General features: G+C 42.7%; 1 protein-coding gene across 1 annotated transcript in view; it reads right to left on the bottom strand.

The window, feature by feature from the left end:
- Positions 1 to 13,047, bottom strand: part of COMMD9 (COMM domain containing 9) — a 45,952-nt gene that overhangs the window by 19,068 nt on the left and 13,837 nt on the right. Inside the window, exon 2 of the mRNA XM_085643480.1 lies at positions 12,448 to 12,573. Within this exon, the coding sequence (XP_085499606.1) occupies positions 12,448 to 12,573 (126 nt within the window). The remainder of the gene's footprint in view (positions 1 to 12,447; positions 12,574 to 13,047) is intronic.

Below are 13,047 nucleotides of genomic sequence, written 5' to 3'. Positions count from 1 at the left end.
GCAATCACATAGACTTACCCCCAGAGGCGGTCCCTTATGTTGTAGTTTTGACAGGAGTTCCGGTCCTGGAAGCAGTGAAAAAAGAGGGCTACTACGATCTGAAAAACAAGGTGATGCACTGGCTGAGACAGAATAGGCCTTTACCTCCAAATATTAATGGAGAAATTCTGAATGTCCGCAGACTTGGCTGGGTCGGCCCACGGCTGAAGGAAACTCAAGGCGATGTGATTATTGTCAACTTTAGAGATCACAGGGCAACCAGGCACATAATTAATTGGTTTCAAGGTCAGGATCAAAGTTCCATCAGAACCTATGACCTGACCTATTTTTATCCACAGATATTAACCAAAAACCTAATACAGCCCAATACCTATTCATGGGCCCGAGTAAGGCCCTCTAATTTTAATATCTTAACATACAACCGTTTTTCTCCCCTTAGAGGGTTAGAGGATGTCGATTGACTTTCCCCACGAGATTTCAACCGGGGCACTTTTTGCAGTCTAACGAAGATACAAGCAAATAGTGATCCTTGCCATTCCTCTCTAATTTGCATTGTTTCAGTTACTAAGAAGCCATTATCTTTGTCATTAAATACCGATTCTCAATCGATGGACGAATCGCTGGAATCTCTGACCCCTATATTACATCCTAAAATTACATCTGATCAAGAGTCCAGCAAATTAAAAATTGCGGCTGCATTTTGGAACGTAGCTGGTCTACGCTCCAAACTAGGGAACGACGTCTGGACTAATTTTATTTTAAATTTTAACATTTTGTGTCTACAGGAGACATGGCTGACAACAGTGACCCATCTGGATGGTTATAGAACATATTTCTCACCCGCCCAACACTCTAATTCTGGCCGGGCTAAGGGAGGATTAATTATCTATTTATCAAATCTGATCAAGATGGAAAAGATAAGGGTCATAAAACTTGACCCCAACTTTCAGCTTCTTAGCCTCACACTAAATGCGAGGGACTCTTTCCTCTTGGTCAATTATTATAATAATCTCTCCGACTCAGACGCAACGGAAACAATTAACTCTATCTTTTCCTTAATACTATCTATAATTAAGAAATCAGCCAGAGAGGTGACCATCATATGGGGTGGTGATTTTAACCAGACTATTTGTGGTGTTTCCAATCCTTTTCTATGCGGTTTAAATGACGAGGACGATAATCCCATTCCACATTTCACCCATTCGACTCTAGGTAGCTCACTAAATGAAATAATTTTTAAGCTAGATCTGAGAATCGCGAACAAACTAGCTAATGGAAATACGATGTTGGCCCCCACCTACCATGGGAAGGGATGCAATTCCACTATCGATTTCATTTTGTTTTCAAGCGGTTCGATAATGAGGGATACTACCTTTAACATCCATCAGACCGTATTGAGCGACCACTTCCCTCTTAGTATCACTTTTTTTCTTTCCATTAGGCCCGACACTAAATTCCCTAGCGTTCTTGATCAAAACAACCTAGAACTAGCTAGATTCAATGGCTACTCTCTCAAGTGGGCTTTAGTTGATCCAATTGAAACTGTTAATACAGTGGTCACTGAAGCATACTTGTCTGTTATGAAATGTCTGGATTTGACTACCTCAGACGCAGACGTTATTATTAACTTTGGCACTGTGATACAGACCGTAAAAAAAGCCCTAATGGCAAAAAAGAACTATTCCACAAGGAATAGACAGGGTTGGTTTAACCACACGTGCACAGCAGCCTACACTAAATTAAAACTTGCTTTACACAAGAAAGTTAGGGACCGCGCAGAAATATCTAAATTAAGGAGGGCCTATAATGTTGCTATAAAGCAAAGGAAATTGGAATTAAAAAGACAACTCTGGGACCAACTACATGAGAGTTGTCTTAGCAATAACAGTGTCGCCTTTTGGAAGGTGGTAAAAACACCTTTTTTGATCGATAAGGGTAGCTTTCCAAGTGTAGAGGTCGCTATAGATGAAAGGGAATGGGTAGAGCACTTTTCAAAATTTTTTATGACCAATTCGTTATCAATTGCCCCTAGAGATAATGATTTTTCTCGCCAACAGCCTTCGACTTTCCCTATTGATCTGTCTATTACATGTGACCAGGTCGCACGGGCTTTAAACGCAAGCAAGAAAGGGAAGGTACCGGGCCCTGATGGTGTCCCAATAGACTTCTTCAAAATCCACTCCGAGTTCTGGATCCCCCTTTTGACCAGGGCTTTCAATGCGCTGTCTACTATTGGCATTCCAGAATCCTGGAAGAAATCCATACTAGTTCCTATCTTCAAGAAAGGGGATAGGAACTTACCCTCCTGCTACCGCCCCATCTCCCTATTGGATTCCACGGGAAAAATGATGGGCCGGATACTACTTGATCGTTTGCAGGAGAGGGCAGCGGAAAATAACATTCTATCCGACTTACAATATGGGTTCCGTGAAGGTCTGGGGACCATAGACCAAGCCTTGAATTTATCATTATTGATTGATAAATATGTCAACATCAAGGCTGGAGCTCTTTATATGGTTTACGTAGATTTATCAGCCGCATTTGATTGCGTTAGCCACTCCAAACTCTGGTCCATCCTATTAGATCTAGGGGTGGAACAGACTGTAGTAACTTACATCAGGGAACTTTACGCTGACGCAACAGCCAGAGTAAGGTTTGGAATCAGCGGAGAACTCACTGTGTCGTTCGGGGTGGAGAAGGGCGTGAGGCAAGGTTGTGTCCTGGCTCCATTTCTATTCACGCTCTACACCAACGGTCTGGAGAGGGAGATGTTGAGAGGAGCTCAGGACCTTCCTACGGTAGCAAATCGTCGCGTACCAGCTCTTTTGTACGCCGACGATGCAGTGATATTGGCTCGCACACCCAACGAACTCCAGAGGGCCCTAAGTAGCTATGCATTATTTATGGCCACGCTAGACCTTAAAGTCAACATCGGGAAAACTTTCGTCATGAAGGCGGGCATTGGCAGGAAAAATAAAACTAGGCCCATTTACTTGAACAAAGAAAGATTATTAACCACTGACAAATATCCCTATCTCGGTGTCATGATCGATGAAAAACTAAGCTGGAAACCGGCAGTTGAAGCGAGAAAACTGAACTTTGCAAGAACCACCTCCGCACTTGTAAATTTCTCTAGGAAACTAGGGAGAAAAACACCTGTGGAAATGGTTAAAATCTATAAAGCCAAATGCATCTCAGTGGCTTTATATCGTGCAGGTGTATGGGGACATGCAGCCGTGGGTCCTATTCAGTCAGTAGAGAATGGCTTTCTGAAAGATCTTCTCGACTTACCAACTACACCTGCTAACTATTCCTGCCATTTGGAATTGGGTCTTCCCTATGTGATAGACCTGGTGAGAATCCAGCCTTTGCTACTATGGCACCGAATCTGGTCTTCAGAACAAACAGTCTTCACCCAAAAAATTATTCAAGACTGCAAGGGCCTTGATAATGCACATAGATCTAGGTGGTTAGTCTATGTCAAAAATTTTCTAACTGATTTAGGGTTGGCAAAATTTTACCATGACCCTACTCAGATCGAGGAGTTAACAAGAAAGGTTTTCTATAAACTTTGTTTTAACCATCTTGAAGACCTAAGACTCAACTCTGAGGTTATGAAACAAACAGCCAGGCACAGTTTAACAGTCCAGACGGTCTTTGGGATTCAGCCTTACCTAACTTATACTATAACTTCCTATGAACTGTTTCTTTTAGTTAGGTTTAGACTGAATCTTTTTCATCGTTTGGTGGCCTTTCCGTTGAGGAATAATTGGGCTAAAATATTGCCACCCTGCCCCTGTGATGGAAGTTCCTCCCAGTCTACCATCCACACCATTTTCTTCTGTAAATATTACATGGACCAACGGAGAAACCTACTAATCCCCCTACTAAAACGTCTGGGCTTTCGTACCTGTCGCCCAGCTCTACTTTTCTTACAGTCACTCAAGGGGGAGGGGCTGGTTTACATCGTTTCTAACCTCCTACAGTATATTATGCGACATAGACCGAACTTAGGGTAATTTAATTTATTTGATTTACTGTTAAATTGATCAAAATTGATGCTCCTAACCTTGATATCTTCCCTGCATTGCCACTTTAACCATGTAAATAGAAATCACTGTGATCATTCCTGTCTGCGATGAATTTTAAATCGATGGGATTTTTTTATGAGAAATTTTATCATGTATTTGTTTTAATTGTATCTTTTATGGCCTTTTTTTTTTGAAAGGCCGAATAAAGAATTTTTTTTTTTTTTTTTTTTTAAAGTCATGTGACCCAGAGACAGCATGCCGGCCAGGATAAGATAATGCCAACTTTCTAAAAGTGAAATTTTCAGAATAGAAATTTTAAATCTGGCTTTATCTTAAGTTTGGACACCAAACATGAACTCGTTATCACTTGCCATTTGGAAATTATACTTATAAAATGTAATAAGGCAACTCAAATGTTATCCTATGTGAAAGATATCCCTCACAGTAGTGAGAAAACAAATTTAAGAGTTTTTCACAACCAGGACAAGTAAACCTTAAACATACAAGTCCTGCTTTTTACATTCAGTGCACCCTGCCCTCTGTGCTGTCCAGGGGGTACACTTGGCTAGGCATTTATGTGTTAAATACAAAGGTTTGGGCCTGGCAAAAAGCTTATTTTGCTAGGTCAAAATGGTAGTTTAAAACTACACACACAGGCCGCAATGGCAGGCCTGAAACATGTTTAAAGGTCTACTTAACTGAGTGGCAAAACCAATGCTGCACACCCACTGGTAGCATTTAATTTTCATGCCATGGGCACATGTAGTGCCACTTTACTAGGGACTAACAAGTAAATTAAATATGCAATTGGGTATAAGCCAATTCTACCGTGTTTTAAAGGAGAGAGCACAAGCACTTGTGGTTAACAGTGGTAAAGTGCACAGAGTCCTAAGGCCAATAAAAATGAATTCAACATAAATGGAACCGTAAAGGCAAAATATCTGTGGATGACCATGCGGAAAGGGTCAAGTTCAACAGTGTTCAACTCCAATAGCACATCAATGCAAACAATCTTTTGTATGACTATCAGCCTGGCTTCAGATCACACTGCAGCATGGAGACTGCTATCTTACACATTGTAGCCACACATCTTGACACAAAGGTGGAAGATGGCCCTTGCCTCCTGAATTTTTTGATTCTCACAGCTCTCACAATTAACCATCCTACCCTCACACACACCTTGGAGTCTCAAGTGGGATTCACCAGCCATGTTCTTCATTGGTTTTCCTACCTTTTCCCCCAACACAAGATTGTACACATGGTTACCTCTAGGTCCCAAAATATCCCTAACACCTACACTGTCCCCAGGGTTCCATACTGTCTCGTGCCATCTTCAGTCTCTACTTGGATCCGCTTGTCCTCTAATCCCCGATAACCACTTCAATATTCACCAATATGCTGATGACGCGCAACTCTACGTGAAAGTATCCCCTGCGTCAGACATCCAGCGCCTGCCTACACAACATCCAGACCTGGATGTCCACCTGAAGCTCAACCCAAACAAGAGAGAATTTTTATTATTTGCTAAGAACAAACAAAAAAACTGCACACACCTGGCTCAATTACATGAATCCTGACAGCTTCCAACCTCAACTTTCAATGAATGCCAGGTTACTCCAAGACTCCACATTGGCACCCTTAAGGGCATATTACATGCTGCAGCACGTCTCATCCACAGCGGCACATCACTCCATCCTGATGGAACTCCAGTGGATCCCCCTGCCAGCCCACATCATCTTCAAAACAAGCTGCATCATTTACAAAGCTATTAGACCAGCACCCATGTTTATTTTGTAAACAAGTTCAACATTGCGGGTGGTTGTAAGGACACCCACAGCCAGTACAACACCTAACTTCAGACTAGGATGTGTAGAAAAGAAAAAACAAGGCAGGCATACTTTTCAATCTATGCATTCAAGATGTAGAACAACATTCAAGTATCCATCAGAATCACTCCAATGCTCTTATAAAAAAGTTGAAGACTGACCTCTTTAAAGAACATCACTGTTCCCAATCTAGCTATCTCTCCTATCATTTGTTGACTTTATAATCGTCTTTGGCCTTCTAAATTTCTCTGCTGCATTTTGGTGGTTTCATACCGAAATACAATATACTTACATACAGACAAAAGCAAGGACTGACTACTTTATCTACTCCATTAACACCTGTAAGAAATCAGCCTTTTCTGCGTAGTGACCATTTTTTTTGCCTTTTCCTGGACCTTATATATTTGCTGGTGTTAGAACTTAGTGCACTTTAACCCTTCTAACCATTGGTGAAGTGGCAGTGGTCTCCTTTATACATGGTAATATTGGCATATTCCTAATTTAGTTCACCTAAAAGTCCCTATTATATGGTACAAAATGCACTGCAGGCCTTATTAGGCACTGCAGGCCTTATTAGACACTTGTATCATTTGTGGACAACAGCAACTATTGTGTTATCCACCACAGTAACAGTGTAAAATATAGCTTCATGCCTACCATTGTATCCGGACTGTTGCAGTATAAACACTGCAATTCGACCTGTCAAAATAAACTCTTTTGACAGGTCAAAACCTCACTTTTAAATATTAATGAGTCGCATCATGTAGGCCTCATAGCCCAGAACGCAGGCTGCATGGTATTTAAAAGTAGGAAATGTAGAAATTTTATGTTAACATGTCCTTAGAAGTGATTAGCAGCCAAAAATTACTTTTCACTGTTGAAGGCCTAGCTGTCCTAGGCAGAAAACAAAAGTCCAGATTAAAATCCTAATATTGTAAATGAATGGGACTAGATAGAAAAATACTGAAACAACTATTGCTAATAGTTATTAGAATCTAATTCAGTGGTGAAGTTGAACTTTTAATACATTTTAAGGAAAAGTAACTTTGAGAAAGTTACCTTTTTTCCTGCCTGAAGTCCTTCGAGGCTAATTTGTATTTGCTCTCCAATTTCTCTAAACCAGCAGTTTGCATTCAAATAAGTGTGAATTAGATGTGAAATTCCTGCCAGAAGTTACACATTAGGTCAGTGTGATTAAAAGGTTGATTTAAATGGGCATGGATGACTCAGCTGAGGTCATCAAAAAGTGGGGGCTATGAGCATCCTTTTTGACATTACAGTGTCAAATCCTGCTGTAGTGTCAAATCCTACTTGACAGGTCTGCCTGGTTTACATATGACACTGGAGGTGCACTTAAAAGGAAGGAAACAGTCTGCCAAGACAATACCGGTGTATGCACTGTCTGGGTGCTGTAAACCTTCGCTTTTACCCTACCAGTCTTTTGGCTCTGGATTTTACATACAACACTGGGGGCGCATTTGAAAGGTAGATAACAGGTTGCCATGACAATTACGGAGTAGCCACTGTCTGATTTCTGGGAAACCATTCTTTTATGCTACCAGACGTCTCTCTATGGGTTTGTTACAGTGTGGGTACAGTGGCTGCTTCACACTGGATTTTGGTGTACTCTCAACACACACAGACAGCCATTTGAGCCCCAGTTTTTTGTGGCCGAAGACTTTCACATTCTTGAAAATGCCCAGTGTGTATGTTTGGCCATGGGAACTTTTATCCCATTGGTATCCCTGTTCGTGATACGGGTGACAGCGGATTCCTACTAGAACCAGGGGGCATTACACGCCCTGTTAGACAAAGGGAAATGTGGAAGAGGCTGATGAAAGCCGAAACATGATGAGAAAAGGACTCTTGAGCAAACACTGATTTATTTTCTCCACTTTGGATTGCTTAATAGCAGATCACAAAGAGAATATGAAAAGGAGCGTGATACCGTGTGCAAAATCAGCTGTGCTGTAAATGTGCTCAACAAACATTTGATCGACAGAGGAAGTTTTAAAAAGTGTATAAAGAGTACATAGTATCTGATGTTTGATTGAAGATAAGACTTCCCAAAAGATTAGATGCTGCCCTGAAGAAGTCCCATGTGAAAAGGGACGAAACGCGTAGGCTGTTTCATTTTTGGAATTGTCCATCTGTTTTATCACGAAATCTGCAAAATTAAAGAATAAAGAGGTTGAAAAACAATCTGATTGTGAATCCAACATTTTGTATTGTATGACTACTAAAAGTCTCTTTCTGTCATTTGATCTAAATATGAGTAATGTGTAAACTCTGTAAATTATAAGAAGACCTCTTCAGATTCTTTTGAAAAAGAACCTTACTGTGCTCCTCAAAATTATTGAGTTGTATGTTTAAACTTGTTTTTTTTCGGTTGACCCAAAGGAGTGAGCACTCTTTGAAACGGTAGGGATAAACTGTGTGCAGGCAAAGTTTAGGCCATAACCGAATTCTTGTTGTACTAGTGTCCAGGAGTCATACCCACCCGCTAGCTAGTGCCAGACACAAATGTGGCATCTCCAGGCACCCACCCAGAACACTGCTGGACCGGAGGAAGAACAGGTGAGGGCTGGACCTGCTCTATGTGACCTGAGAGGAGCCATAGAGGACTGAACCTACTCCCTCTTGTACCAGGACAAATAAATAGACTGCAAAGGTCATAAGGCAGGCTTCCTGTTCAAGCTACAGGGATGGAAGAAGCTACAAAAAAAACTTTCCTGCAAGTGCCCAGCTGATCAGTGGTAACTGGACCTGGACTGGACCAATTTGGTTTGGGATGTTTATTGTTATGCATGTTGGCTTAATTACGGTTTTGGTACTGTATAAGTATTTTATAAATTTTCTTAAGTTAAGCTTGTCTGATCAGTGACATCGCTACTAGGGGGTTGAGCTCTGGTTCACCTAGTGATTTTGACGGTTCACCCGGTCAAGAATTGTGATTATTTCTTGAGGTGGGCAGTCACCCACCCCAAATAATAATCCAATATCTTACAAAAACCACTCATGCTAATGAAGATTTCACAGTGGCTGGCGTGGTAAAACCATACAGACCTTGAGAAGAAGGTGACTGTAGGGTTCAAGCAGATCTATTCAATAAAGGAAAAGTCATATCCTTCGAGCTTTGCAACAATACGTGTGCAGTAAAGAAGGGGAAGCATTTAGATACCAACAGTAGAGCCTTGAACTACCCAAAGCCTTCAAAAAGGAGCAGCCACTAGAAAACTGAAAGACTTCCAGAAATTAGTGACATCATTGGACGAGCCCAAAGAAGTAGTGTCTGCGTTCTAGAAATTCCTAGTGGTACCACCTAGGCAAGTCAAATGTTTTTTTTTAAAGAAATGGATAGGACTTACAACCTTGGGGATCTCAGAGTAGGTATTGGAAGGCCTCTGGTAAGCCATCACCAGGACAAGTCTACCTACATAGGCAGTCCTTTCTTAAAGTCATGCAGCTCTATATCTAACCCCGGATAGGCTGCATAGGACGTGTAAAAGAATCCTTGATCAATGCTGGAGTGGATGAGCGGATCTTATACAGAAATGCTGTGGGTGCTGAAGGTTTCTCTGTTTTTGGAGGCAGGTGTTAACAGCAATGAACAAAATTATGGGCTACTCAGTGCCATGCGAAACCATGGTACCCTGTACTTATACTGGTGGGGGTGACGCTAGCAGTGACACAAGTGAATGGTCACTAATCTTCAAAATAGAGGAGACCAACATAGTGACAGCACACGTGTAGAAACAAAAAACCCCACCCATATAGAAAATATGGTACAACAAAGTCTAGTACACAATGGCCATGACGGATGTCACTTAGTGAAATAAAGAGATTACTTTTTAGGAGTTTGGAAACCAGTACTGGAGTGCATGGATGGAGACTGTAGGGTAGAAATATGTCCGGAGAACCTGAGAGTCGGAAGTCTCATTAACTGACCCTACCTGGAACACTGACTGCCCTGTGAAGACCAGGCACAGTATCCTAGATTTAGCCAGAGAAAAGTGAGAGGGTGAGACGTTAATTAATTGGACTTGACAAATGGAAGACACCACAAGTTGGTGGGGGTGTAGGGTACTTATTTTGACAGGAATTGGAATATAAAATAACTGCACAAGAGGTTGGAAAGAAGAAATCTCTGCTCACCAAGACATTTAATACTGAACTATTTCCCCCAAAAAAGGTACTGGAAATTAGCTAGATGAGATGGAAATCGTTTCGAGTCTGACTTCGTGATACACAAACATATACACTGTGGACATATAGTAATATTCACTGGTAACTGGGACTTTAAAATGAAATTGTACGAAGAAGGGTGTCCAACGTAGTTCAAGGAGGCGGGTACGCATGCCAAACTGAGGATAATCACCCACTGTACATGAGTTCAATTTGGACTCATTGTAAATACATTTATGTACTGTGAGTGCTAAAAAAATTTGCTCTAAACTATTCTTTCTATATCTATGTCGAACAGACCTCTATTCATGTATTCCTTCAGACATGTGGGGAGAAGGACTTCAATTATTCAATTGTGCTTAAAACTACATCTGAGTTGTAAATGTTTGTTTCAATGTTAATAAAAGTTGCTACAGAAAGATGCGAACACGACAGATCCTTGGTAGCAAGAGGCGGCAGTCAATGTCTATGGGGAAATAAATGGAGATAAATTATAAGGAAGGATTTTTTTATTTACAAATCAGGAGGTAACAGAACACACTGTTTCACCTTGAAGAAAAGTACAAATATATATGTTAGAAAAACTCCACGTAAGAAAGTTAAGTAAGTAATGTTTATACTTGACAGATAGTCCTCTTCAAACACAACCGCTCAGGTAGCTCTACAACACGGGTACTCATAGTACGGCCCGCGGGCCGCCAGCGGCCCGGCAAGCCTTCCTTGGCGGCCCACGGACCTTGCAGACATCGTACCTGTGCTTGTCAGCAAACACCGCTGAGCTATGGGGGCCGGGCGATTCTTTTAAGGACCATTCACTTGTTAATGAGGCATTGTTGTATTTCACCTCTTCTTAGCGCCCCTGCATCTCCCCTCTGATTGAGTGGAGATGCAGGGGCGCCAAGAAGAGGGGAAATACAACAAAGCCTCATTAACAAGTGAATGGTCCATAAAAGACCTGTGAAGTACTCGGTGCGGCAGTGGCTGTGTGTGCCCGGGAAGCAGCCTCAGCCCAGGGTGACACACGCGCGGGGGGTGAGGTGACAGAGGGTGAGGAAGACAGCAGCGGGTCAGGTGACGGAGGGCAGTAGGGAGTGACAGCAGCGGGTGAGGTGACAGAGGGAGACAGATGGGGACAGAGAGAGGGAGATGGAGGGAGGGAAACAGAGAGAGGGAGGGAGACAGAGAGAGGGAGACAGACAGAGGGAGGGAGACAGACAGAGGGAGGGAGACAGACAGAGGGAGGGAGACAGAGGGAGGGAGACAGAGGGAGGGAGACAGAGGGAGGGAGACAGAGGGAGGGAGACAGAGGGAGGGAGACAGAGGGAGGGAGACAGAGGGAGGGAGACAGAGGGAGGGAGACAGAGGGAGGGAGACAGAGGGAGGGAGACAGAGGGAGGGAGACAGAGGGAGGGAGACAGAGGGAGGGAGACAGAGGGAGGGAGACAGAGGGAGGGAGACAGAGGGAGGGAGACAGAGGGAGGGAGACAGAGGGAGGGAGACAGAGGGAGGGAGGGAGGGCGAAAGAGGGAAGGATGGAGGGAGACAGGCAGACAGAGGGAGGGAGGGAGGGAGACAGAGGGAGGGAGACAGAGGGAGGGAGAGGGGGGAGACGGAGAGAGAGGGGGGGACGGAGAGAGGGAGAGAGGGAGACAGAGAGGAAGAGAGAGAGGGAGACAAGCAGAGTGAGAGACGGAAGGGGTGGGGGGGCGATAGAGAGGGAAGGAAGGTACCATTATAGATTACAACACCCCCTACCCCTTTCATAGAAATTAAAATGTATATACATAGCAAAAAGTAACATGAAATGTACAACACAAAGTACAAAGGAATAGAGTTATCCATGATATAATAAGGCTGTAAAGGTACAATATACATGGAATTAAAAGACTGGATAAATATACCATGCAAATACAGAGGGAAAGTGACTCCTTCTTATAGTCTGCCTGCCAACCAGGAGGGCGGTGGTAGCCGACTTCTTTGGATCTGGCATTATCTGTGAGAATCTTATTCTCGTTCGCTTCTTTCACTATTACAGGATTGAGAGCCTCTGACGACCGGGCCACATTGTCCATACTCTGAGTACATCCATCCTCCAATACCACAGAACTACGCTGGACGCGTTTAATTCTTGCTGGTTTAGAGAAAGAGGGTATTTTGGAGTCTGTGGTGCAAGGTCTTTTAATTACGACCCATTGTCCTTCACTCCACTCACGTCTCACAGTACCCTATTTCTTGTCATACTTATTTTTGTAATCATGTTTTCCAATCTTTCCACTGACTGAGCTTCTATCCACCCAGACAGGACATCCCCCATTGAGATGACAACAATATGCATCACACATCTTGGCAATAGCACATTACAGGAAGGGTCCTTTAAAGCACACACTGGAGCACCTCCTACTTACCTTCTCAGCCTCCTCGGGCGTGGCAGAGAGGCTGGAACAAGTGCTGTCAATCAACCGGGAGGAGCCAATGGTGGATGTTGCAAAGCAGTCGCAACAAAGCTTTCTGACCACATCCTTGGAGGAGGCCTAGGAAAGGAGGCGAACACAAAAGCTTTTAAAAAAATAGCTTCATATGTGTTACGTGCAGTAAAAATACGTACATATACATACACCGGTTTTACTGTCAAAAAGCTCAGGTTCAGTTACTTTGCTGCATCAATAAAGAGGACAGCACTGGCCTAGGAGAAAATCAGGAGGATGAAGGGGCTGGGATAGAGTCAGTCACATATCAGAAACTCATTTAGACTGTGGCCTATCAGAAAGTCTCCTACGTTTCCTATTGGTCAACTCAAATCTACTGAAGACAAAAAACGTAACTTGTAGGACATATAACATTCAACAAAATACAGGCATGATCATTACAATATGTAGCTTTAACACACCATTTTCAAAGCTTGTTACTGATTGTCCCTCCAAGATCCAGACAGGTGGGAGAAACTGCTCCATAGAACAATTTCCCATTAAAGTTTGTATTTGAAATATAATAAAACAGAGAAGAAC

The sequence above is a fragment of the Triturus cristatus genome, chromosome 3_1, assembly GCF_964204655.1.
Source record: "Triturus cristatus chromosome 3_1, aTriCri1.1, whole genome shotgun sequence".
NCBI lineage: Eukaryota > Metazoa > Chordata > Amphibia > Caudata > Salamandridae > Triturus > Triturus cristatus.
The sequence above is the reverse complement of the archived record's forward strand: the minus strand, read 5'-3'. Positions and strand labels throughout refer to the sequence as shown.